General features: G+C 47.2%; 1 protein-coding gene and 1 pseudogene across 1 annotated transcript; one reads left to right on the top strand and one right to left on the bottom strand.

Annotated features, from left to right (window-relative positions):
- Positions 1 to 27376, bottom strand: F11R (F11 receptor). Its single transcript, XM_010348563.3, has 10 exons — positions 27006 to 27376; positions 5490 to 5558; positions 5212 to 5319; positions 4831 to 4977; positions 4356 to 4558; positions 4085 to 4187; positions 3851 to 3958; positions 3604 to 3616; positions 3249 to 3297; positions 1 to 3112 (listed from the first exon to the last, which is right to left on the bottom strand). Exons 1-10 carry the CDS (start codon positions 27067 to 27069, stop codon positions 3077 to 3079), a joined length of 900 nt encoding a protein of 299 aa, XP_010346865.1. The 5' UTR covers positions 27070 to 27376; the 3' UTR covers positions 1 to 3076.
- LOC120360192 (large ribosomal subunit protein uL18 pseudogene) lies at positions 24191 to 25232 on the top strand (annotated as a pseudogene).
- Positions 27377 to 27435: the final 59 nt, after the last annotated feature.

Raw genomic sequence — 27435 nt, 5'->3', positions numbered from 1 at the left:
TCAATGTGAAAAATAAACATTTATTACAAAAATTAGTTTTGACATTTTAAAGAGAAAGCAGACAAGGTGTTTTCCAGTTCAAAAGGTCTGTTGTAAATTAGAGAGGTAAATTCCAAGGCTGGTAATGACTGACTCATATTCTTCACCAGGAGCCTGGACAATAAGGGACCATTCATCTCAAATTCTCAGAAGCCACAAATCACCTCTGCCTCCCCGTGGCCTTTTCTCCATACCCCCCTGACTCGGCCTTCCAACCACGATACAGTACTGAAACATACTTTAAAAAATTCATCCTTGGCCAGGCACAGTGGCTCACACCTGTAATTCTAGCCCTTTGGGAGGCTGAGGCAGGCAGGAATTCTAGACCAGCCTGACCAACATAGTGAAACTCCGTCTCCACTAAAAATACAAAAATTAGCTGGCCGTGGTGACACTCGCCTGTAATCCCAGCTACCCAGGAGGCTGAGGCAGGAGAAACTTGAACCCAGGAGGCAGAGGTTGCAGTGAGCTGAGACTGTGCCACTGCACTCCAGCCTAGGCAACAGAGTGAGACTCCATCTCAAAAAATTAAAAAAAAAAAAAATCTCTAATCCTTACTGAACCATTTCATAAGCTCTACTTTAATTGTCTAGTCGGATATCATTTCCTCTGGAAAATTTATTTTTTATTAGCATGTGACCCTTAACTGATGGCTTCACATTAATATTTTGTTTTTCGCCGGGCATGGTGGCTCAAGCCTGTAATCCCAGCACTTTGGGAGGCCGAGGTGGGTGGATCACGAGGTCAACAGATCGAGACCATCCTGGTCAACATGGTGAAACCCCGTCTCTACTAAAAATACAAAAAAATTAGCTGGGCATGGTGGCATGTGCCTGTAATCCCAGCTACTCAGGAGGCTGAGGCAGGAGAATTGCCTGAACCCAGGAGGCGGAGGTTGTGGTGAGCCGAGATTGCGCCATTGCACTCCAGCCTGGGTAACAAGAGTGAAACTCTGTCTCAAAAAAAAAAAAGAAAAGAAAAAAGAAAACAAAACAAAACAAAAAAAAATACATATTTTGTTTTTCTTTTTCGATTCTTAATAAAAAACTCAATTCTGTTAAGGATTTCCAGACAGGATAGGGCAAAGTGGCACTTAGTATCCTCCACAGAAATAAAGAAGCAAAATCAACCCAAGAGGGCCCTTTATTTGCCCTCTTGCTAAGTTAATAAATAGACTGGGGGGATGGTGGTAGATGGAGAAACAAAAATGTAAGGGCAGAAAAGGGTCCAAATGGGGAGGAGGAAAGCAACGACAGCCAGTCCTGTCCTACTCGTTCCTGTTCACTCACATGCAGACCACCCAAATTTCTTCTGAACTCCACCCCACCAAATAGAGTAGTGATTACTACTTTCAACTACTACTAAAGCAGCTGTTCTCCAAATCACCTGAGAAGTCCCCCGCCTCAGCTCTGGGACAGTTGTTCCCATAGCAGTTGGGAGGTCTGTCAATGCACCTGGCTGGGCAGGAGGTAGAAGAGTGAGTACTTTCTCCTGTCACTTGGTGGAACAGGCCAAGGAGATCCCACAAGTACAGCATCAGCTTCGCCCTGGACACCTTCCTCCAGCAGAGGAAGGCCTGGCCACAAGAGGGCTCTGGAATGAGGGCCTGAAATTCAGAATCTCTGCCTTGAGATAAGAACCAGCAAGGGGCAGGGCCAGGCACAGGGAACCAGCACCAGGTTGCTGGGAAGCTCGGCTTTGAAGCGTTTTTCTGTTGTACAAAGGATCCCAGGAACCCTCAAAGACATTTTCCCCTACTTATTTCCTACAAAAAGAAGCCTTGACAAACCACGCTTTTATTTCCAGCAACATCCAGCCGATAAAAACACATAGAAATACAATCTCACCAGAGAGCTAAGAAGCCCTCCAGCACACACTCAATTTCAGCAAACAGCTAAGACCACAACACACACAAGCTCAACAAAGAGCTAAGAGCACTACAGACATCTCCACAGCACCACAGGCACATCTCAAAAGGGTCTGTCCAGGAGTTCCAGCCAAGGGAAGGGTGATGGCCTGACCCACTAGCTCCAGCTTTTTTTAAATTTTATTTTTGAGACAAAGTTTCACTCTTGTTGCCCAGGCTGGAGTGCAATGGCAAGATCTCGACTCACCGCAACCTCCATTTCCTGGGTTCAAGCAATCCTCCTGCCTCAGCCTCCTGAGTAGCTGGGATTACAGGCATGTGCCACCACGCCCAGCTAATTTTGTATTTTTAGTAGAGACGGAATTGCTTCATGTTGGTCAGGCTGCTCTCGAACCCCTGACCTCAAGTGATCCGCCTGCCTTGGCCTCCCAAAGTTCTGGGATTATATGCTTGAGCCACCGCGCCCGGCCTCCAACTTTCTTTTCTTTAGAGCAGTGGTTTTCAACCTTTTCGCTTCACATTCTACATTCTCTGAAAATTTACTATGCCCTCCACAACAAGAGCTCCCATTTTCCGTGGACAGTCAGTGTCTGTCTGCTTGTATTCAGGAGGAGGACAGGGCGGAGGGATTCCAGCAGCACAGCCCATGGGAAGACAGGAGAGAATGGACCCCGGAGATGGAGGGACCCAAGTGTCATCACCAAACAGCCACTTCAGCCATTCTAGCCTCTGTCCCCACTCGAGAACAGCTGGCACTGGAAATCGGTACATAAGGAAAGAGCCCAGAACCAGGCTGAAGATCCCTATTCAAAGGCCCCTGCAGGCCAGGTAGGCAATTGGGTGTAGATTCCTGGGAGCCACGCCATTTTTGCTGTCTACTTAGAAGGGACGTCAACAGCATACTCAGGATTCCTGCCTGATCCCTCACAGAAATGGGGAATAAACACTTTAAACAAGTCCCAGGCCACTCAGCAATCGCAGGAAAGGGAGTGCATGAAGGAGGAAGGGCACATAGATGATGTTATTAAAAATACATCCTAAGAAGTGGGGGGCCCTGTGGGGTATAGAAGACAAATAAGGTATCCTGTGAATCTACAGACATCAGGGGCCAGAGTCTGGTAGCACCTGAGTAAGGCAAGTGCAGATGACAGGCGGAGAGCCCGAGCAGGCTCACACCAGGAACGACGAGGTCTGTTTGAATTCCCCCTGCAGAAACGAAACATCCAGTCAACTCTCAATAGTCTTCTTTAGCTGATAATCCTCAAAACACATAAACAGAGGCTAGAAATCTCCTCACTCCAGCCCCAGGTGGCCCACCCCTGCCCTGGCCAGGCACACTCACTTCACTTCGAGCACTAGGCTGGCTGTAAATCACCTTCTTACTTGAAGTCCTGTAAACAAGCCAGAAGACGGAGACGCTCAGCCACATAGGTGCTTATTAACCTCTCCTTGCCAACTTTAAAGGCCAGAACTGAGACCGCTACAGAAGCACAGAGTGAGCGGCAGAAAAGTATGGGCGGGGGGAGACAGGACAGGCCCGGGGCCAAGGCCGCAGAGAAAAGGCGGGATATCCAGATGCTTTCCCTCCAAATTGGTTGCTTCCGCCTTCAATTCATTCCCCCAGGCCCACCTCAGCTTCAAACCACATGCATCCATGCTCTCAAACTCGGAGAACCCCAGGACAGCACCTCACTTACCCTTTCTTTGCTCCTGAAAGAGAAGAAACGGGATCATGAGTGTCAGTAGGACAGAAGACAGCACAGCTCAGGAAGATGAGGGAGCGGGCCCACAGCTCTTGGTGTGTGTTAGATGGGTGATCAGCGCTCCCCCGGGGACAACACCCACACACATGAGCACAGAATCAGGGTCAGTACTCAGATGACACCATGCCAGGCCCTGGGAAAGGGACAGTACAAAGGAGAGCCTCTGGGGGCAGATACTTACTGTCAAAGTAGCCTCGGCTATAGGCAAACCAGATGCCAAAAATCAAGATTCCCAGGAGAATCAGGGTTACAAGGACAGCTGCCACGATGGCCCCCACATTCAGCTCCACTGTGAGACACAAACGAGAAGTCAGGTTCCAGAAGACTCATGGGACCAACAGTGTCACCAACAGCAGGAGGAAAAGCAGACCCCAACCCCCACCCCAGGTCTGGGATCCAGCCCCAACTCTCTCACCAGCTTCCATGCGCACAGCATTTGATTTCACTGCTGTCCCATACCCATTCTCTGCCTGACAACTGTATTCTCCAGTATCAGAGGCTGACACGGGATCAAAGACCTGAAGGGAGGAAAACAAATCGGCTTCCTGCCTGAAGAAGCAAGTGCCCATTTTTTTACATCTACTGACCCCAATTCCAAGTCCACCCTGTTGCTTGTTCTTCCTCCCACCTTTTGGGGTTCTGTAACTGCATCCCCCATACATCTTTCACCACCACCCCATCCATACCAGCTCTCCTGTCGTGGGATTAAGGTTATAGGAAGAGTTGCTGAAGGCACGGCTGGTCTTGGGATTGTCAGGCATCTCTATGCCGTCTCTGTACCAGGTGTATTTAGAAGGTGGGGAACCGTCTGGTTCTGAGCATGTCAGCACTGCCCGATTCCCAATGGTGGCAGAGGAGGGGATGCTAACTGTAGGCTTGGATGGAGGCACTACGGAGGAGACACACAGAAGGTGCTGAGTACAGGGTGGGGGCTGCCTGAGTCCAAGAAACCAACTAGAATGGTACCCCTCCATCTACTCCGCTTGAGCCTCCCACCCTCACCATGCCCCCAGTTGCCACCTAACCAGGGGCTCATCCCCTCTCTAGCAGCTCCAGGAGTCCAAATAGCCCCACCCATGGGCATTCTCACCTCAGCAGAGCCTGCTACAGGTTAGGGAAGTAACTGACTCCATGCCCACCCAGAAGCCACAGGGCACGTACCAAGCACGATGAGCTTGACCTTGACCTCCCCATAGCTGTTGCCGCCATCCTCAGAGACCATACAAGTGTATGTCCCGGTGTCTTCCCGTGTTACGGATTTGAAGGTGATACCACTTGATGAGAAGGTCACTCGGTTCTCATAGGAAGCTACCACAAGAGGAGGCAAGGGCAAGGACAGAGTGAACTGGAGGGCTAAGGGAAGCTAATGATCCAAGGTACACAGGGGCTCTCTTCTTCCCCCAGAAAAGGGCATGGGAAGGCCATGGGGACTTGAGCCCCAGGGTGTGCCCTGGGATAAGGGCACAAAGCCTGGATCATAGAATCCAGGCATGATAATCCCTCCACAACCTAGGCAATCAGGAAGGAGGAGAAGCGACTCACCTGTGATCTTGCTATTATAGCAAACGAGTCTGGTGGTATCTCCATGATCAAACTTCCACTCCACACGGGGAGAAGAAAAGCCCGAGTAGGTACAGGACAACTTGACAGCTACAGACAGGGTCAAAATGAGCCAGAGGAGGAAGCGGCAGCAAATACACGAGATGGGGAACAGCCCCGAATTGCAGGCCGTGCTAGATGCTCTCTAGGTTCCCAGGCGGCTGGCAACTGCTCACCCTCTTGCCCTCCAGAGCCACCCTCCCCAGCCCCTCCCAACTCACCATTATTCTCAGGAATTCTGACTTCAGGTTCAGAAGTGTGCACTGTACCACTGCCCAATGCCAGGGAGCCTGAGGAGAAAGAGGTGGGCCCCATCAGGAGTAGACAGAGAAATGCCACAGACAGGGAGGCACAGACCCGGCGGACAGGGCTTCTCCATTCACAGACCCTACGCGGAAGGGATTGCAGACTCAAGCTCCTCCTGGCTCTCACACTTTATCACTATGACCTTAAACATCTTCTTTAAGTGCTTTTTGCTACAATTGCAGGCTAATACTTCTTTTATCAATGAAACTCTCTCAAATGCAGTTTCTTTTGCTTCTAATTTTTCTCTCTGTGACTTCCAATAATCTAATTAGATTTCCACTAGTCCAAGGGCAGCTTCCAGAATGACATTTTATGGTTCAGAGAAAGCTTCTCAACAAATGATTGCAGCCACTTGTCAAGACAATCCTGGAAGGAAGCCAGCAGGGCTGGAAGCCAAGTAGGGAAGGGAAGGGCAGGGCCATAATGAGGATAATAATAATACTTGACATTTGTAGAGCATTTGGTGCTTTTTGAAGTGTTTTCACATTCATTATGACACATTGCATCATTTGATCCTGGAAACAAGCATGACAGATCGGCAGGAAGCATATTATTATCCCAAGTTTACAAAAGGAACTGAGAATACAAGAAGTTGTGCCTAAAATCACATAGCTGGGGCCAGGCGCGGTGGCTCACGCCTGTAATCCCAGTACTTTGGGAGGCTGAGGTGGGTGGATCACCAGGTCAGGAGTTTAAGACCAGCCTGGCCAATAAGGTAAAACCCTGTCTCTACTAATAATACAAAAAAATCAGCTGGGCATGGTGGCGAATGCCTATAGTCCCAGCTTCTTGGGAGGCTGAGGCAGAAGAGTCGTTTGAACCTGGGAGGCGGAGGTTGCAGTGAGCTGAGATCACGCCACTGTCCTCCAGCCCAGGCAACAGAGAGAGACTCTGTCTCAAAAACAAAAATCACATAGCTGGTTCTGAAGCGAAGCTTGGACTAGAAGTGGGCTCAGATCACCTCATTAGAATCTCCTACTTGCCAAATGGAGACAGAGAAGAAAAGTTCACGTGTGCTGGGTGGACGGAGGGAGGAGAAATGAGGCTAATTAAATAATACGGGGGAGGTACATCAGGGTTCACAGAAGGGGCCCATGAGAGTCAAATTAAGAACCAGTGACCAGGGACTCTGAGATCACATGATGCAGCTACAAACCTGCACTTACACAATTATTCTCATTCATGTTTTCAAAGTCAGTTCATGAAATATGCTTCTATTTATAGCTTCAAGTCAAGGCCCTGTCTTAGATAAATGCTTGCAGAATGCAAGCACATCGGTTAGATTCAAGTGCATTTTTTCTTAATTATGCAAATAACTGAATATGGTCTTTTGTCCTCTGAGACTCCCCTTCCTCTCTGAAATATGAAATAGATGTGCTCTAAAGTCCTTTAGGTTCCTTTTTTTTCTTTTTCTTTTTTTTTGAGACGGAGTTTCGCCCAGGCTGGAGTGCAATGGCGTGATCTCAGCTCACCGCAACCTCCGCCTCCTGGGTTCAGGCAATTCTCCTGCCACAGCCTCCTGAGTAGCTGGGATTACAGGCACGCGCCACCATGCCCAGCTAATTTTTTTGTATTTTTAGTAGAGACGGGGTTTCACCATGTTGACCAGGATGGTCTCAATCTCTTGACCTCGTGATCCACCCGCCTCGGCCTCCCAAAGTGCTGGGATTACAGGCTTGAGCTACCGCGCCCGGCAGGTTAAAATTTTCTTTAAAGAGACTGCACCCAGCCTCTTTCTTTTTTTGATAGTCTTACTCTTTGGCCCAGGCTGGAGTGCAGTGGCGCCATCTCGGCTTACTGCAACCTCTGCGTTCCAGGTTCAAGTGATTCTTGACTACAGATGTGTGCCCCCACACCCAGCTGATTTTTGTATTTTGAGTAGAGACATGGTTTCACCACATTGCCCAGGCTGGTCTTGAACTCCTGACCTAAAGTGATCTGCCTGCCTTGGCCTCCCAAAGTGCGGAAATTACACATGTGAGCCACCGCATCCAGCCAGAGATTCTTAAATTATACAATTTGCCATCTGTGATGTTCCCCTGAGGCTCAAATCAGATCTCTTTTCCCACACGAAGCACTATTGCCCTGGCTGCTGGCAGTGCTACCGGAACAAAGCCCTCGGTTCTCAGCCCTGTGTGAAAATGGCTAGAAAACTACCTTGCCTAATGTCCAGCCTCCTACCAGGTGCAGGAGAAGGGGCAGCCAGCACCCAATGCTTGATCAATGAGAGAAGGTGGGGAGCCTAAGTCCAGATCCATCGTCCAACTCCTCAACTTGGGACAACTTAAAGGGCCACTTCTATTCCAGAGCTGTCTGTGGGATAGGCTGAGACCTCACCGGGACTGCAACACAAACTCGGCCCCTCCCTCTGTCCAATCTTGCTTCCTTCCCCTCCTTTCCATGGGCGTGGATCCCAAGAGTACTCCCTAATAAACGTCTTGTATGATTTCTGACATCTCAGAGTCAGCTTCCCAAGAACCCAACCTATGACACCACCCAAATAAATAGCAGCATCTAATTAGACTAAAAACTAGCCCTTGAAATAAAGACACATATACACAAAAATCACAACATATGAATTTGATGGTTGTTCCTCCATCACTTCTGGCTTTAAAGTGCTCTATTTTTTTTTTTTTTTTTTTTTTTTTGAGACGGAGTTTCGCTCTTGTTACCCAGGCTGGAGTGCAATGGCACGATCTCGGCTCACCGCAACCTCCGCCTCCTGGGTTCAGGCAATTCTCCTGCCTCAGCCTCCTGCGTAGCTGGGATTACAGGCATGCGCCACCACGCCCAGCTAATTTTTTGTATTTTTAGTAGAGACGGGGTTTCGCCTTGTTGACCAGGATGGTCTCGATCTCCTGACCTCGTGATCCACCCGCCTCAGCCTCCCAAAGTGCTGGGATTACAGGCTTGAACCACCACGCCTGGCAAAGTGCTCTATGGAATCCTCTCAGATCATCAGATCTAAAACACATCCACAGCACAAATATACACAAACACACTGGGCTACAGACATAGTCCCTTTTGCTCATTAATCCTCACTGCCATCACCTGGTCTGGGCTTCTGTTCTTTTGTTTCAAATACATGAACCTCTGCCTTAGGGCCCTCTCACCTACCTCTGTTGCAGTATTACCTTTGTCTGCCTGTGGCCTGACTGTGCCAGTACTCCCAAGTCTACTGTGACTGCCTACCATTGCATCGTGAGTCAAGGCCAGCCTTACCACCACGCCCTTTCCAGGACACCTCAGCCATCCTGGTCCAAATACCCCTTCTCGTTCTTGAACAGGCCTCTGGAACCAGACTGCCTGCATTCAAATCCCAGCTCTGGGCCAGGCACAGTGGCTCACGCCTGTAATCCCAGCACTTTGGGAAGCCAAGGCAGGCGGATCAGGAGGTCAAGATATCAAGACCATCCTGGCTAACATGGTGAAACTTCGTCTCTACTGAAAATACAAAATTAGCTGGGTGTGGTGGTGGGCGCCTATAGTCCCAACTCCTCGGGAGGCTGAGCCAGAAGGATCACTTGAACCTGGAAGGTGGAGATTGCAGTGAGCCGATCACACCACCGCATTCCAGCCTGGGCAACAGAACAAGACTCTGTCTCAAGAAAACAAAAAAAGCGGCTGGGTGTGGTGGCTCATGCCTGTAATCTCAGCACTTTGGGAGGCCAAGGCGGGAGGATCACCTGAGGTCGAGAGTTCAAGACCAACCTGACCAACATGGAGAAACCTTGTCTCTTCTAAAAATATAAAAATTGGCCAGGTGTGGTGGCATATGCCTATAATCCCAGCTACTCAAGAGGCTGACGCGAGAGAATTGCTTGAACCCGGAAGGTGGAGGTTGCTGTGAGCCGAGATAGTGCCATTGCACTCCAGCCTGGGCAACAAGAGTGAAACTGTCTCAAAAAAAAAAAAAAAAAGAAAAAAGAAAAAAGAAGAAACAGGCTGGGCAGCAGTGACTCATGCCTGTAATCCCAGCATTTTGGGAGGTCGAGGTGGGCGGATCACAGGGTCAGGAGATCAAGACCATCCTGGCCAACAGAGTGAAACCTCATCTCTAAAACAAACAAAACACAAACAACACACACACACACACAGACACACACACACACACACTAATGCAAATCTGACACTTGCTTTAAGCTTTTGATGACTCCACATTGCTTATATGATAAAATTTTCTGCAAGCTAAGAAAGTTCCAATAATCCTTTTCCTCTGCCAAACGCCCACCTCCCTATCTACCCCTCCTACAAAAAAGAGAAAGTCCCAGCACTCTCTGACCCCGCTGATAAGGTTATCATCTTCATCACCCACTCTACTGTTGCAATTTACCCTCTAGCAATATAAAACTACTTAAAATTCCTAGCAAAGACTGGGCTGGTTCACAATCTCTGCCTTTGCACATGCTATTTCTGCTATGTGGAACACCCTTTCCCCTCTTTATCTGGGCAGCAGTATTCATCCACCTCCTACATGCCCCGTCCTCACCACAGCCTCACCTAGAGCTCTTCCCTAGGCTTTCATTATCTCATACAAAACACTGTCAAAGCAATTCCTGCATTATAATGACATCATCTGTGCACAAGTATGTCTCCCATGGAAAAACCCCAAAGGGACCATGTGTTATTTAATATTCTGACTATCCAACACTCAGCATAATAACACTGGTACAAGTTGACATTCAATAAATGTTTGCTCAGCCTGGGCAAGACAGTGAGACCCCCATCTCTACCAAAAAAATAAATAAAAATTAACTAGCGGCCGGGCACGGTGGCTCAAACCTGTAATCCCAGCACTTTGGGAGGCCGAGGCGGGTAGATCACAAGGTCAAGAGATCCAGACCATCCTGGTCAACATGGTGAAACCCCGTCATAGCTGGGCATGGTGGTGCGTGCCTGTAATCCCAGCTACTCAGGAGGCTGAGGCAGGAGAATTGCCTGAACCCAGGAGGCGGAGGTTGCGGTGAGCCGAGATTGCGCCATTGCACTCCAGCCTGGGTAACAAGAGCGAAACTCCGTCTCAAAAAAAAAAAAAAAAAAAAATTAACTAGTGGCAGTCACGCCTGCCTGTAGTCCCAGCTACTCAAGAGGTTGATGTGGGAGGATCTCTTGAGTCCAGGAGTTCAAGGTTACAGTGAGCTACAATCACACCACTGCACTCCACCCTATCTCTAAATAAATAAATAAATAAATAAATATGTCACGAACAACAAACAGCATTAACAAATTAGGTCATGGCAGACCATTCACTATAACATCTACTTGCTAAGGTTTATCTACAAAGATAAGCCCACTTTTTAAAATGGCAAATAGGTTATACCCAAATAAAGAAAAAACAAACTTCAATCAAAGCCCACTTTAAAAAAATTTTTTAATATTAGCATTTTGTTGCTGCTATTGTTTTGGGGACAGGGTCTCTCTCTGTCCCCGAGGCTGGAGTGCAGTGATGCCATGGTGCCATCTCAGCTCACTGCAGCTTCAACCTCTTGGGCTCAAGTGATCCTTCCACCTAAGTCTCCTGAGTAGCTGGGGCTACAGAAGCACACCATCATGCCAGGCTAATTTTTCTATTTTCTGCGGAAACATGTTCTGACAATGTCACCCAGACTTGTCTCAAACGCCTAGGCTCAAGCAATCCTCCCACCTCAGTCTCCCAAAATGCTGGGATTACAGGTTGCCATTTTGCAAAAGGGACCGAATTCTGCTCCTGGGCCACAATGCATCTGTAGGTTTTTGCATAAACAATGGAAAAGGCTGGTTTCCTGCATCCAGGTTGACTGATCTTGCCCTTCTAGCCTTTAGAACTGTGAAAAAAATAAATGTATTGTTTAAGCCACCCAGTCTGTGGTATTTCATTATGACAGCCCTAGGAAGCTAATACAATGGTTCAAACTGGGCATCCACAGTGGACATCCTGGCAGAATCCCCAGGAACTATAGCCTTGACTTTAAAAGGCACAATGACATTTCTGCCAAAGAAAGAATCCGGATAATCCTTGAAGCTTGTCCTATATTCTTTTTTTTTTTTTTTTTTTTTTTTTTTTTTTGACGGAGTTTCGCTCTTGTTACCCAGGCTGGAGTGCAATGGCGCGATCTCGGCTCACCACAACCTCCGCCTCCCAGGCTCAGGCAATTCTCCTGCCTCAGCCTCCTAAGTAGCTGGGATTACAGGCACGCGCCACCACGCCCAGCTAATTTTTTGTATTTTTAGTAGAGATGGGGTTTCACCATGTTGACCAGGTTGGTCTCGATCTCTTGACCTCGTGATCCACCCGCCTCGGCCTCCCAAAGTGCTGGGATTACAGGCTTGAGCCACCGCGCCCGGCCCTTGTCCTATATTCTTAATTAATCATATCTGAATTCTATTTTTTCTTTTTTTTTTTTTGACAGAGTCTCACTCTGTCACCCAGGCTGGAGTGCAGTGGCGCGACCTCAGCTCACTGCAACCTCCACCTCGCAAGTTCAAGCCATTCTGCTGCCCCGGCCTCTCAAGTAATTGGAATTACAGGTGTGCATCACCACACCCAGGTAATTTGTGTATTTTTAGTAGAGACAGGGATTCACCATGTCCTCCAGGCTGGTCTCAAACTCCTGGCCTCAGGTGATCTGCCCACCTTGGCCTCCCAAAGTGCTGGGATTACAGGTGTGAGCCACTGTGCCCGGCTCATCACATCTGAATTCTTTTTTTTTTTTTTTTTGAGACGGAGTTTCGCTCTTGTTACCCAGGCTGGAGTGCAATGGCGCGATCTCGGCTCACTGCAACCTCCGCCTCCTGGGTTCAGGTAATTCTCCTGCCTCAGCCTCCTGAGTAGTTTGGATTACAGGCATGTGCCACCATGCCCAGCTACTTTTTTGTATTTTTAGTAGAGACAGGGTTTCACCTTGTTGACCAGGATGGTCTCGATCTCCTGACCTCGTGATCCACCCGCCTCAGCCTCCCAAAGTGCTGGGATTACAGGCTTGAGCCACCGCGCCCGGCTATCACATCTGAATTCTAAACACACATGACGGAACATGACCAAGAAAATCACTAAATAAATTAACAGTGGCAGCTAACATTTACTGAATGCTTTCTATGTGCCAGCTACTCTTCTAAGCTATTTAGTAGTTTAACTCATTCAATTCTTGCAATAATGCTGTTAGATAGATACTATCATTGCTCTCATCTTACATATGAATTAATTAGGGCCCAGAAATTTAATTTACACAAAGTAACAAAGGTAGTTGATGACACAGCTAAGATTCTAACCCAGGTAATCTGGCTCCGGTAATGATGTTCTTTTGACTACCGCAACTATGTAAAAGGTGCATAATGCCATTACAAAAGGTAGATTGATTTGAATCAACATAAAAATATGCCCAAAATATAATAACAATTATAATAACAATATATAGAATAAGAACCTATTTTTATAAACAATAAAAATAACCTCAGTATATGCTTTTTTTTTTTTTAAGACAGAGTCCTGCTGTGCCACCCAGGCTGGAATGCAGTGGCACAATCTCGGCTCACTGCAACCTCCACCTCCTAGGTTCAAGAGATTCTCTGGCCTCAGCCACCCAAGTGGCTGGAATTATAGGCACGTGCCAGCACACCAAGAAAATTTTTGTATTTTTAGTGGAGATGGGGTTTCACCAGGTTGCCCAGGCTGATCTCAAACTCCTGACCTCAAGTGATCCTGCCAAAGTGCTGAGATTACAGGTATGAGCCACCATGCCCGGCCTGTATTTTTTAAAATCTCTAATAATAGACTCTAAACACTTGACTGTGCATATTATCTAAGAGAAGGAAACGCAGGCAACTTTTGTTTTTTATGTACTACATTTCTGTAATAAGCAAGTGTGTATTATTAAATATCATAATTTAGAGAAAAAGGGAGTGGGAAGGAGGAATAAAAAAGAAAAAAAAATCATAAAAAAAAGTGAAACCCTGGCCAGGCACAGTGGCTCACACCCATAATCACAGCATTTTGAGGGACCAAAGCAGGCAGATCACCTGAGGTCAGGAGTTTGAGACCACCCTAGCCAACATGGTGAAACCTCACATCTACTACAAATACAAAAATTAGCTAGGTGTGGTGGCAGGCACCTGTAATCCCAGCTACTCAGGAGGCTGGGGCAGGAGAATCACTTGAACTCGGGAGGCTAGGTTGCAGTGAGCCGAGATGGCGCCACTGCACCCCAGCATGGGCGTCAAGAGTGAAATTCCATCCCCCCACAAAAGAAAAATATGAAACCCTAGCATTTACAGCAACACGGATGGAACTGGAGGTCATGATGTTAAATGAAATAAGCCAGGCACAGCTTATTTATATGATTATATGTTGGAGCTAAAAGTTTATATCATGTAGGTAGAGAGTAGAATGATAGTCACCAGAGGCTGGGAAGGGGCATGTGGAGGGAATAAAGAGGAGCTGGTTTATGGGTACAAAAACAGTTAGACAGAAGGAATAAGTAAGTTCTAGTGTTTCATAGCACAGTAAGATGACTATAGTTAACAATAATATATATTTCAAAATAGCTACGAGAGGACTTGAAATGTTCCTAACATAAAGAAATGAAAAATCCTCAAGGTAATAGATGTCCTAAATACCCTGACATGATCATTGCACATTCTATGCATGTAACAAAATAATCACATGTACCCCTATAATTATGTAAAAATATTACATATCAATAAATTTTTTTTAATTATACAGACAGATCACAAGAAGGAAAGAAAAAGACAAAGCCAGAAAGGAGAGGCGCCAGGCGCGGTGGCTCAAGCCTGTAATCCCAGCACTTTGGGGGGCCGAGGCGGGTGGATCACGAGGTTGAGAGATCGAGACCATCCTGGTCAACATGGTGAAACCCCGTCTCTACTAAAAATACAAAAAATTAGCTGGGCATGGTGGCGCATGCCTGCAATCCCAGCTACTCAGGAGGCTGAGGCAGGAGAATTGCCTGAACCCAGGAGGCGGAGGTTGCAGTGAGCCGAGATCGTGCCATTGCACTCCAGCCTGGGTAACAAGAGCAAAACTCCATCTCAAAAAAAAAAAAAAAAAAAGAAAAAAAGAAAGGAGAGGCAAACACAACAGCCAAAAAAAACTTTAAAGGGCCACACACAGTGGTTCACACGTATAATCCCAGCACTCTGGGAGGCAAAGGCAGGGGGATCACTTGAGCCCATAGGTTTGAGACCAGCCTGGGCAACACAGGGAGACCTCATCTCTACCAAAAATAAAAAAATTAGCTGGTTACGGTGGTGCTGGGAACCTATGGTTCAAGCTACTTGGAAGGCTGAGGCAAGAGGATAGCTTGAGGCCAAGAGATTGAGGCTGCAGTGAGCTATGATCATACCACTGCACTCCAGCCTGGACAACAGGGTGAGATTCTGTCTCTAAATAAATAAAACTTTAAGGGCAAAATGAGGTAACAAAGATGAGTAAGAAATAGGAGATTACTACACCATCAAAATCCTGGAGAGCCTATGTACGTCTGATAAATTTCAAGGAGAGAAAAAGGGCAAAAGGAAACCGAGGCACAGGTAACCTGGAAACACTGGTTGAGAACAGAAAAGCAGGTAGGTGGAAGGGTTGGAAGTGGAAGAGAATGTGAGTTAGGTAAGAGAAGGGACAGTGGTCAAAATAACCACAAGGCATTAACAGCTAAGTCAATCCCCACGTTTTCACACACTTCAGAAGAGTTGGTGATATATAAATCTATAACACTGAGGATATAATTCCTGGAAATTACTATGTACCTGAGTAATAATAATGACACAACTGTGGCAAATAGTAGTCTCCAAAATGGCCATATCTATCTATATATTTACCTCTTCCCCCATGCTCTACTTACACTGTGACTGAGACAGAGTCTTTTTTAAGTTCCCCGCCATGGGCCAGCGCAGTGGCTTACATCTATAATCCCAGCACTTTGGGAGGCCAATGTAGGTGGATTACTTGAGGCCAGGAGTTCAAGACCACCCTGGCCAACATGATAAAACACCATCTCTACTACAAGTACAAAAATTAGCCAGGCATGGTGTCACATGCCTGTAGTCCCAGCTACTTGGGAGGCTGGAGAATCGCTTAAACCTAGGAGGTAGAGGTTGCAGTGGACCAAGATCGTGCCACTGCACTCCAGTATGGATGACAGAGTGAGACTCTGTCTAAAAAAAAAAAGTTTCCTCCCCATGAATCTGGCAGGGTCTTATAATTGCCAATGGCATAATGGTAAGAGAGGTCTATTATTAAGGTTAGGTCTTACGTACATTTTCTCACTAAATTCTAGAAAACAACAAAATATCCTATAAGACAAGTACTACTGAAGTACTATTGTCCCAACTCTGCCTAATTTTGAGGCCCCAAAATTATTATGCTATATGTAACTTTATTGGACAAACAAGGAAATCCCATGTATCTTTCTTTCTTTTTTTTTTTTTTTTTTTTTTTTTGAGACGGAGTCTTGCTCTTGCAATGGTGCGATCTCGGCTCACTGCAACCTCCACCTCCTGGGTTCAAGTGATTCTTCTGCCTCAGCCTCCTGAGTAGCTGGGATTACAGGCACCTGCCACCACGCCTGGCTAATTTTTTGTATTTTTAGTAGAGATGGGTTTCACTATGTTGGTCAGGCTAGTCTCAAACTCCTGACCTCAGGCGATCCACCTGCCTCAGCCTCCCAAAGTGCTGGGATTACAGGAATGAGCAACCGTGCCCAGCATCCCACATATCTTTCAAGATCCTGTTCAAATGTCCCTTGACCTGTTATACCTTTCCTCAGTGAAAATTAATCTCACCCCAATTTCTAGGAATATAGCTAAGAAAACAATCAAAGGTAGGTTTAAAGATTTTGGCTGGGCACAGTGGCTCACGCCTGGAATCCCAGCACTGTGGGAGGCTACGGTGGATGGATCACTTGTGGCCAAAAGTTCGAGACCAGCCTGGCCAACTTGGTGAAACCCCACGTGTACAAAAAATACAAAAATTAGCTGGGCATGGTGGCAGGCACCTGTAATCCCAGCTACTTGGGAGGCTGAGACAGGAGAATCACTTGAACCCAGGAGGTGGAAGTTGCAGTGAGTTGAGATCGTGCCACTGCACTCTGGCCTGGGTGACAGAGCAGGACTTCATCTTAAAAAAAGAAAAAGCCAGGCACTGTGGCTCACTCCTGTAATCCCAGCACTTTGGGAGGCTGAAACAGGTGGATCACCAGAGGTCAGGAGTTTAAGACCAGCCTGACCAATATGGTGAAATCTTGGCTCTACTAAAATTACAAAAAAGTTAGCCAGGCATGGTGGCATGCACCTGTAGTCTCAGCTACTCAGGAGGCTGAGGCAGGAAAATAGCTTGAACCCAGGAGACAGAGAGGTTTCAGTTAGCTGAGATCGCACCACTGAACTCCAGCTTGGGCAACAAAAGAAGACTCCATCTCAGAACAGAAAAAGATTTACGTACAAAGATAATTTAATGTTGTTTAGGTTTTTTGTTTGTTGTTTGGAGATGGGGTCTCTGTCGCCCAGGCCGGAGTGCAGTGGTGATCACAGCTCGCAGCAACCTCCACCTGCCAGCTTCAAGAGATTCACCTGTCTCAGCCTCCCAAGTACCTGGGATTACAGGCACACACCACCACGCCCAGCTAATTTTTGTACTTTTGGTAGACATGAGGTTTCACCACATTGGCCAGACTGGTCTCAAACTCCCGGCCTCAAGTGATCTGTCCACCTTGGCCTCCCAAAGTGCTGGGATTACAGGCATGAGCCACCATGCCCAGCCAATTTAATGTTATTTACTGTAGCAAATAACAAAAAATATATATAAATGCCCCAAAAAAGGTGAATGATTAAATAAATTATGATATAGCCAAACTTTAAGAATACTATAAAAAGAACCTTATTTAAAGTATATTTTGTGGGAAAGATACACATATATCACACATTAAGGCTAAAATGAGGCCTGGTGCAGTGGCTCACGCCTGTAATCCCAGCACCTTGGGAGGCTGAGGCAGGCAGATCATGAAGTCAGGAGATTGAGACCATCCTGGCCACCATTGTGAAACCCCATCTCTACTAAAAATACAAAAAAATTAGCTGGGTGTGGTGGCGCATGCCTGTAATCCCAGCTACTCTGGAGGCTGAGGCACAAGCATCGCTTGAACCTAAGAGACAGGGGTTGCAGGAAGCTGAGATCGCGCCACTGCACTCCAGCCTGAAGACAGAGCCAGACTCCCTCTCAAAAAACAAAAAGACTAGAACGAAACACCGGTAATAAGTGTCTATCTCTAGATAATAGAATTACATGGGATTTTATTTTCTCCACAGTCTTTTGTATTTTCCTATTTTTCTACATTGAGCATGTAACACTTTTTTAAATTAAAAAAAAAATGCTTATCTTTGTAAAAAAGTTACTCTCTTCTACTTTATGCTCCCAAAACATTTTGTACTTTGTTGACAGCCCCTGGCACACGCTGCTCTGTACTCTACCTAGTCAATATGTGTTTGCGGTTTCTTGGGTTCTATTGTATCCTTCCCCAGAGCCCAGCACTACACTTTGCACACGGGACACAGGAGGTGCTCCATGAACTGCACTGAAGCACTGCTGGGGTGAGAAGATGATCACAGAAGGCAGAGGCCTCCAGACATTTAACAGAACCCACCAACATGTACCCTTCCTTGTACATGAAGGGTCAGGTCAGACCCATAACAGAAAAGGACCAACTTCCGTCCACTACTTTACTAGGAAAGCTTTAGTTTTTTTCTAGATACCCTGTTAATTATTAGAATTTCCTGGCTGGGTGCATGGGCAGCAGCTCATGAACATAATCCCAGCATTTTAGGAGGCCAAGGTGAGAGAATCACTTGAGTCCAGGAGTTCAAGACCAGCCTGGGCTACATAGAAAGACCCTGAGTCTATGCCTCAAAGACCCCTGAGGCATATTGATATATGTCAGGGATATCAATAATAAAACATAAAAGAAGAACTACAACATTAAAAAAAAGAATATAAGAAATTTTAAAAAGAGAGAGGCTCTGATCTCCATTTAAAAAAAAAAGAATTTTCTTTGAGTTGCTTTTGACTCTGAATTATTTATTTCTCTTTAATTTTAGGCTCAGGGGTACATGTGCAGGTTTGTTATACAGATGAATTACATGTCTTGGGGATTTGGTGTACAGATTATTTCATCACCCTGCTAATAAGCATAGTACCCAAAAGGTAGTTTTTCTATCCTTACCCTCCCTCCCATCCTCTAAACTCAAGTAGGCCCTGGTGTCTGTTGCTCATTTTTAAAAAAGGAACAAGAAAGAGGAGGAGGAAAAGGAGGGAAAACAGCCAGTCTCTCTGGTTTTCTCTAAGAATTCATCCAAACTTCCCTCTGGGCATACGACACTCACAACACCCCCCAGTTGCCAGGGAGCTGGAGCCCTGGAAAAGGAAGGATGAGTCAGGGCCTCCTAACCCCACCAGCTACAGCATACCCAGTTTTCATGTTTTCCCCCTCATCTCTAGCACAGTGCTCAGAACACAGTAAACACCAAGGTTGTTGGAATAACTAGTGAATTTTACATGGCAGTGCAATTAGAATGTGGACCTGGAGCTTCCACCCTGGTTTGCCCCTTTCTCCCCACCACTCACCCTGCAGAGACTGAAGTTAACTCCCATAAGGGCTGGCCTCCTCATAAAGACCAAGAGACTCCACTGGGCCAGGAAGTTCCACAGCTGGCAGGCCCTTTCTGGGGGTTGGGGTAGAACAGTTAAGGAATGCGTGGGCAAGAAGAAGGCTCTGTGAAGCCAACAACAGGCTGGGCTATGTCTAAACAGCCATCCTTGGCTGCACTTTCAGTGATGTTGATCAGCTGGCTCAGGCCCTCTGAGGACGGCAGAAAGTGGTAATGGCAGGTAAGACAGGAGTGCTTTCACTCCCTGGCTCACTCCTTCCTTGTCTCTGCAGAATTTCTGGTTCTACCTGCTCAGTCCCCGCCACTCCATCTCTCCAGTGCAAGGGAAGGCTGAGCCTGCCTGTCCAGGACTCACTTCAAGGGCCTGGCATCACACTTCCTGCCAGCCAGCTGCTTCCTCCTGTTCCGCCCCCACATTTCGAAACAAATGACGCAGCCGGACTTTAGACAGAAACCTGCTTATCAGGGAGTCCAGGCAGATGAACTCTGGGTTTTCAATGCCAGGAAAACCCCGGAATGCGTCCACTCTCACAGTATGTGTTCACTCATACTGCTTTCTACAACACAATAGTGAAACCTAATCCTCCATTATGTTTGGCGCAAGGTCATCCAGGCCTTTCCTGAATCTCTAAAACGGAAACTGGTTTGAGTTTAGAGATCCCCAGGGTCTCTAGTCAAAGCTAACAGATGTGATAAACAAGACTCATTATTCCTATCCCATAAAATGTGCATAGCATTTAAATCGATTTTTGGGTGTAGTGGAAATGTGCATTGCCCATTTCTGTGTCCATAAAACAAGTGCACACTGAACTCCATTGATCTGGAGGGGTTAGGATGTATCCTAACAGCCAAGGCCACAATCCCTAAAAACCAATATGGGTCAGGTGTGGTGACTCATACCTGTCATTCCAGCAATCTGAAAGGCTGAGGCAAAAGGATCCCTTGAGGCCAAGAATTCAAGACCAGCCTATACAACATAGTAAGACCTTGTCTTTACAAAAAAATTAAAAATTAACCAGGTATGGCTCACCACTCACACTTGCCTATAGCCTCAGCTATTCGAGAGGCTAAGACTGGAGCACTGCTTGAACACAGGAGGTTAAGGCTGCAGTGACGCCAGGCGTGGTGGCTCATGCCTATAATATCAGCACTTTGGGAGGCCAAGGCAGGCCGATCACTTGAGGTCAGGAATTCCAGACCAACCTGGTCAACATGGTGAAACCCTGTCTCTACTAAAAAGACAAAAATTAGCCAGACATGGTGGCGCACACTTGTAACCCCAGCTACTCGGGAGGCCGAGACAGGAGAATCACTTGAACCTGGGAGGCAAAGGCCACGGTGAGCAGAGATCATGCCACTGCTCTCCTTCCTGGTCAACAAAGCAAGACTCTGTCTCAAAAAAAAAAAAGGCTACAGTGAGCTAAGATCATGCCAGCCATTGTACTCCAGGCTGGGCAACAGAGTAAGACTCTGTCTCAAAAAAAAAAAAAAAAAAGCAAAACTGATATATATATAAGCAAGATGTAGTAGAATATATGTAGTATGCCTCTTTTTGTGTCAGAAGGTGGGGGACCAAATATATATTTATATTTACATATACTTGTATCTGTAAAATGAAACACTGAAAAGAGACGTAAGAATTTATGGGGGTTTAGGGGTTTGGGGTGAACAGGAGCAAGGTGGGAATGAGATGCCCCACCCCATTGATACCATTTTAATTATCAAACCATGTCAATTAACCTACCTATTCTAAATAAATATTTTTTTCTTTTATTTTCTTTTTTGTTGTTGTTTAGAAACCCTCACATTAAGGCTGGGCGCGGATTCTCACATTAGACAAGCCCCCTAAATAAATATTTTTAACTTTTTTTTTTTTTTGAGACAGAATCTCACTTAGTCACCCAGGCCAGAGTACAGTGGTGTGATCTTGGCTCACCGCAAGCTCTGCCTCCCAGGTTCAAGCCATTCTCCTGCCTCAGCCTCCCAAGTAGCTGGGATTACAGGTATGCACCACCATGCCTGGCTAATTTTTTGTATTTTTAGTAGAGATGGAGTTTTTCCATGCTGGTCAGGCTGGTCTAGAACTCCCGACCTCAGGTGACCTGCCCACCTCGGCCTCCCAAAGTGCTGGGATTACAGGCATGAGCCACCTCACCCGGCCCTCCTAAATAAATATATATATTTTTAAATCACAGTAGCTATCTAGAATCAGAAACTGCTAGAGACTCCACAAGCCCTGATCACAAAGGAACTGAAGAGCAACATCTTGGGGTACAAGTGGTCTGCAGTGGCGTGTGCAGTGGTTCACACCTGTAATCCCGGCACTTTGGAAGGCCTAGGTGAGAGGAGCTTGGCTAACATGGTGAAACCCCATCTCTACTAAAAATACAAAAAATTAGCCAGGTGTGGCGGTAGGTGCCTGTAGTCCCAGCTGTTGGGAAGGCTAAGGTAGGAGAATCGCTTAAACCCAGAAATCAGAGGTTGCAGTGCGCCAAGACCATGCTACTGTACCCCAGCCTGGGTAACAGAATGAGACTCTGTCTTAAAAAAAAAAAAAAAAAGTGGCCAGGCACGGTGGCTCAAGCCTGTAATCCCAGCTCTTTGGGAGGCCGAGGCGGGTGGATCACGAGGTCAAGAGATGGAGACCATCCTGGTCAACATGGTGAAACCCCGTCTCTACTAAAAATACAAAAAATTAGCTGGGCATGGTGGCGCGTGCCTGTAATCCCAGCTACTGAGGAGGCTGAGGCAGGAGAATTGCCTGAACCCAGGAGGCAGAGGTTGCGGTGAGCCGAGATCGTGCCACTGCACTCCAGCCTGGGTAACAAGAGCGAAACTCCGTCTCAAAAAAAAAAAAAAAAGTGGTCTGGAGCCAGAAGGCAAAGACTAAAGGGCACTGGAATTCCACTGCTACTCATTTCCTAGTTCAGGATAGAACCAGGAAATGCCAGTCACCAGCTTCTAGTTTGAAGAGAAATGCCACCTGGAACTAGAACTAGGAAGTGCCAGTCACCAGTTTCTAGTTTGGAGGGAATAATTTATTCCTGAGAGTAGAGGGAGAGGAAAGGAGGAGTGACTCACCAGTCTACGGTTTCAAGGTATGTCTGCCCCTGAAGAGCAAAGCTAGAAAGGGCTTGAGTCAGAAACATCAGTAGAAAACACCAGGAATCAGAGAATGACCCAGACACAGGGCAGCACGCCCTGCCCACCCGGAACTCCTCAGTGGTGATACCACACTCGAGTAAGGGCGGGGGAGCAAAAGACAGCATTCCAACCCAGGTTTCCCTCTCTCCCCTGTGGTTACCAAAAGTTGACCTATCCACACTCACCTCCACCGTGTCTCTCCCTGCCTGGTAGACAGCTGAACCTTTTCTAAGGGATAGGTTTTCTAGGGAAAGGGAGGCTAGCACTCTGGGTCATCAGTTTGACTTCTCCGAAGTCCAGCTCTTCTATTGCCCGCCCTGCGGATCCCTGCCCCGCAGGGTCAGGGTTTCCCCTCTATTAGGTTCCGGAGTTGGGGCTGGGCCTTTGCCTGACTTGTGAGTCCCATCGTGCCTTTTCTACTTCCTCCCTGACAGCAGAGCCCACAGTGAGGAGCAGCCCTGGAGGAACAGGGAGAACATGTGGGCAACCGATACATGCCTCTCAGGCAGCAGAAGACAATCTAGACACCCAAGAAAAAGCTTCTGCTTTGTGATTTTTGACTCTGACCATTTGGGATTTCCCTGCTTCCTTTCTGACCTACTTTGTGAGGGACAGCACTCTGGCATTCTTCCATCATCACAAAATCCAAAGGGGCTAATCGCTGTCCAAAAATAATCCCTTCATGTATATATAATGTAATTATTATGCTGGTTGATCCTCATGACAAGGATGGGACAAGTATTATTACTCCTATTTTATAGATGAAAAGACTGAGCTACTGCCTAAGATCACAAACAAGGCAGCTACTGCCTCAGAAACCAAGCTATAACACAGGTGTGGTGGCCTGGCTCTCATTTCCATCCTCATTTGCACTAACCAAATCACTCCCCTCCACCGACCCCACCCCACATCTAGCCTGATTTAAAAGTTACAGGGTCAGTTCCTCCATCCCCTAGACATGCCACTTCCCAGGACCCACTGTCCTAACAGGTTAATATGACATCATCTCAGGTTCCCTCTGCACTACTGTTGCTTGGTTCCCTGAAGACACCTCCAAGCTCAAAATGGTGCTATCATAAGCCTTCCAGTGCCAGTATATGATTATTTCAGGATTATCATAAATAATATAGGAAATTCGAGGGAGAAGAAAAAAAAAAAAAAGGAAGCAGTGGCAAAGGATAGGGAGGAAGCAGCCCCAGGAAGCTGTTAAGCCTGACAAATAACTGTCACAGACAAAAACTGTTACAGTCACTCACCCAGAAGAAACTTCCGGGCTTAGGGGGAAAATACTGGCACAGTACAAAGGTTGGAAAAATCTTTAGTACAGAACCACAGTACTAAAAAGTTCTTTGGTACCAGAACCACTGAACCAAAAATTGACTATGGGTATCACCAGCAGTTCTAAAATACAGGCAGAAGTAAAATAGGCAAGGGGTAGGGGAAAAAGGGAAATTGAAGAAAAGGAAAATAGAAGAGCAGAATAAAAGGGAGACATGGCCAGGCACAGTGGCTCACACCTATAATCCCAGCACTTTGGGAGGCTGAGTTCAGCAGATCACCTGAGGTTGGGAGTTCAAGACCAACATGGAGAAACCCTGTCTCTACTAAGCATACAAAATTAGCTGGGCGTGGTGGCGCATGCCTGTAATCCCAGCTACTCAGGAGGCTGAGGTAGGAGACTCCTTGAACCCAGGAGGTGGAGGTTGTGGTGAGGTGGTGAGCCGAGATAGTGCCATTGCACTCCAGCCTGGTTAACAAGAGCAAAACTCTGTCTCAAAAAAAAAAAAAAAAAAAAAAAAAAAAAAAGGCTTTTTTTTTTTCCCCCCCCCAGCGCTGCTGGGCCTGCAGGTCTGTGTCGAGCCGCGGACGCGGGTCTCTGTTCCGCAGGATGGGGTTTGTTAAAGTTGTTAAGAATAAGGCATACTTTAAGAGATACCAAGTGAAATTTAGAAGATGACGAGAGGGTAAAACTGATTACTATGCTCGGAAACGCTTGGTGATACAGGATAAAAATAAATACAACACACCCAAATACAGGATGATAGTTCGTGTAACAAACAGAGATATCATTTGTCAGATTGCTTATGCCCGTATAGAGGGGGATATGATAGTCTGCGCAGCATATGCACACGAACTGCCAAAATATGGTGTGAAGGTTGGCCTGACAAATTATGCTGCAGCTTATTGTACTGGCCTGCTGCTGGCCCGCAGGCTTCTCAATAGGTTTGGAATGGACAAGATCTATGAAGGCCAAGTGGAGGTGACTGGTGATGAATACAATGTGGAAAGCATTGATGATCAGCCAGGTGCCTTTACCTGCTATTTGGATGCAGGCCTTGCCAGAACTACCACTGGCAATAAAGTTTTTGGTGCCCTGAAGGGAGCTGTGGATGGAGGCTTGTCTATCCCTCATAGTACCAAGCGATTCCCTGGTTATGATTCTGAAAGCAAGGAATTTAATGCAGAAGTACACCGGAAGCACATCATGGGCCAGAATGTTGCAGATTACATGCGCTACTTAATGGAAGAAGATGAAGATGCTTACAAGAAACAGTTCTCTCAATACATAAAGAACAGTGTAACTCCAGACATGATGGAGGAGATGTATAAGAAAGCTCATGCTGCTATACGAGAGAATCCAGTCTATGAAAAGAAGCCCAAGAAAGAAGTTAAGAAGAAGAGGTGGAACCGCCCCAAAATGTCCCTTGCTCAGAAGAAAGATCGGGTAGCTCAAAAGAAGGCAAGCTTCCTCAGAGCTCAGGAGCGGGCTGCTGAGAGCTAAACCAAACAATTTTCTATAAGGATTTTTCAGATAGACAATAAACTTATGAAGAGCAATAAAAAAAAAAAAAAAAAAAAAAGGAGATATGAATGAAGAAGCTATAGGGAAAGTAAAAGTTTAAAGGTAAGTAAGATAGTAGATTCTGAAGCAATATCACAAACAGTTCTTGTGCCATAGGGTGCCTGAGATGCTGGATCCAAGAATGGGGGGAAAAAAACGCAAATCAAGAGAGTTTGGTTCCATTCCCAGGTTCCACCCCTAACTCTATTGTCAACCTGGAAAAGTCATTTCCCCTCTGGGACCCTTATCAGTAAAATAGAAAGAGGACCAGATAGGCCTCTGGTCCAATCTCCCCCAAGAGTTTATGTTTTTGTGATGAGGGACAAATGAGCAGTCAATCCATATAAGGGCCGGGAATCTACATCTGCCCTTCAAAAATTTAGCAAAATTAATTGCCTTTACAATACAATGATCACCATACCGATTGTAATCATGCCTTTATTTTACACTTTCTAAAACAAGAACTTGGGGGTCGGGGGAGGCTCACATACTGACACAACCACCCGCAGAAGGACACTCACAGACACTCAAGAATCAGACGGATAAACATACAGCTGTTGCCACAGGTTGACTAACGCACAAACCAATCGACTACTCGCTCAGCCCCACACAAACACATCTAGAGACAGAGGCATGCCCTAGCAAGTGAGCCTCATTGTTCCTCAGGAAAGGGAGTTTACAAAGGAAACAAAAACTCTCATACACAGTCAGGGGGAGGGCAGAGCTCTGACCGTGATAAGAATCCAGCCAACCAACAGATACACTCTCCCCCTGGGAAAAGTCACTCAGTCAACAACAGGTATTAAGGACTCCTGAGGTAGTTGTACCAGAAAGGAGCTTCGCTGGAACCTATGCTGCACCTGGAGAAATTTCAGGTTTCTACTTCATTTCCTCTTTAGACTGTGCACCCAGACATTTTCCCAGAGCAACAGCCGCAATCCAAAGATTCAGAGGAGCCAGAGACTCCTTCAGCAAAAGCTAAGGAGAGAGACTTCCACCCCAGCCCGCCTCCATTCGATTTTCTCCGAGGACCCTTACGAAGCCAAGGCTCGCCGGGCGCGGTGGCTCAAGCCTGTAATCCCAGCACTTTGGGAGGCCGAGGTGGGTAGATCACGAAGTCAAGAGATCGAGACCATCCTGGTCAACATGGTGAAACCCCGTCTCTACTAAAAATACAAAAAATTAGCTGGGCATGGCGGTGCGTGCCTGTAATCCCAGCTACTCAGGAGGCTGAGGCAGGAGAATTGCCTGAACCCAGGAGGCGGAGGTTGCGGTGAGCCAAGATCGCGCCATTGCACTCCAGCCTGGGTAACAAGAACAAAACTCCATCTCAAAAAAAAAAAAAAAAAAAAAAAAAAAAGAAGCCAAGGCTCCCCCGGCTGCGCAGCGGGGATTCGTGGATGCTGGTTGCGCGCTGGACGGGGAGGCTGGCCCTTCCCAGGTGCGTGTGGAGCGCGCGCTGGGTAAGATGAGTGTGGAAGGGTCCTCGGCCCGAATGCTTTCGCCGTGAGGACGAGGAGTGTACTTTTGGTGCGTGCAGATGGGTCAGCTCCCTCCCGGTGGGCGTGAGGGGTGGGGTCACAACTCACTAGTGTGGGGGAAGGGAGCCAGCCACTCACCCGGCTGCGAGAGTGCAAGAAGAGGGACCAGGCAGGGGTGGAAAACAGAATTAGGAGAGCGAGGTGAGCAGGTTTCTGAGCTCCTCCCCTCCCGCGGGCCAGGGGCGTGGGCAGCACCTTACTCCCACCTCTGACTCGACCAGCCGATTCCTCCCGAAACTCCGAGAACTTACACAACAGGATCTCCAAAACGAAGAGGTGCAACAGTTTCCTCTCGGCTTGCGCCTTCGTCCCCATCGCGACCAGGATCCCGATACGATACAGCAGCCGCCGACGGACTCCGGTGAACAGACCCAGCTCCGCAGACTGCAGCGCCGGGACTAAGAGAGCCCGCAGCCAGGTGGAGCCCCGCCCGGCCCCGCCCTCCGCGCCTGATTGGCCGGCTCCCCACCCCTGCACGTTCCGATTGGTGGAAGGGACCGCCGCTCCGCAGGGCGAGTCACCTCTGCCAGGTGCTACCCCGCCGCTGCTCCCCGTCAGGGCGCCCTGGCGCCTTTCCCCGCACGGGCTGCCTCTGATTGGCCCAGGAGACTGTCGCGTCCGAAGACGGAGTCCTCACCTTCGGCAGCTGACGGCCTCCTTGTTGGCTGGTGTTCCTGAAGT

Source organism: Saimiri boliviensis, chromosome 19 (assembly GCF_048565385.1).
Source record: "Saimiri boliviensis isolate mSaiBol1 chromosome 19, mSaiBol1.pri, whole genome shotgun sequence".
Classification (NCBI taxonomy): Eukaryota; Metazoa; Chordata; class Mammalia; order Primates; family Cebidae; genus Saimiri; species Saimiri boliviensis.
Note: the sequence above shows the minus strand (reverse complement) of the source record. Positions and strands in the feature narration are given on the sequence as shown.

Coding starts and splice junctions, on each gene's coding strand:
- F11R (XM_010348563.3), bottom strand. CDS start 27,069: ATGGGGACGAAGGCGCAAGCCGAGAGGAAACTGTTGCACCTCTTCGTT. Junction 5,320..5,489: donor CAGAATTCCTGAGAATAATG/GTGAGTTGGGAG, acceptor CCCTGTCTGTAG/CTGTCAAGTTGTCCTGTACC. Junction 3,113..3,248: donor AGCCTAGTGCTCGAAGTGAA/GTGAGTGTGCCT, acceptor TCGTTTCTGCAG/GGGGAATTCAAACAGACCTC.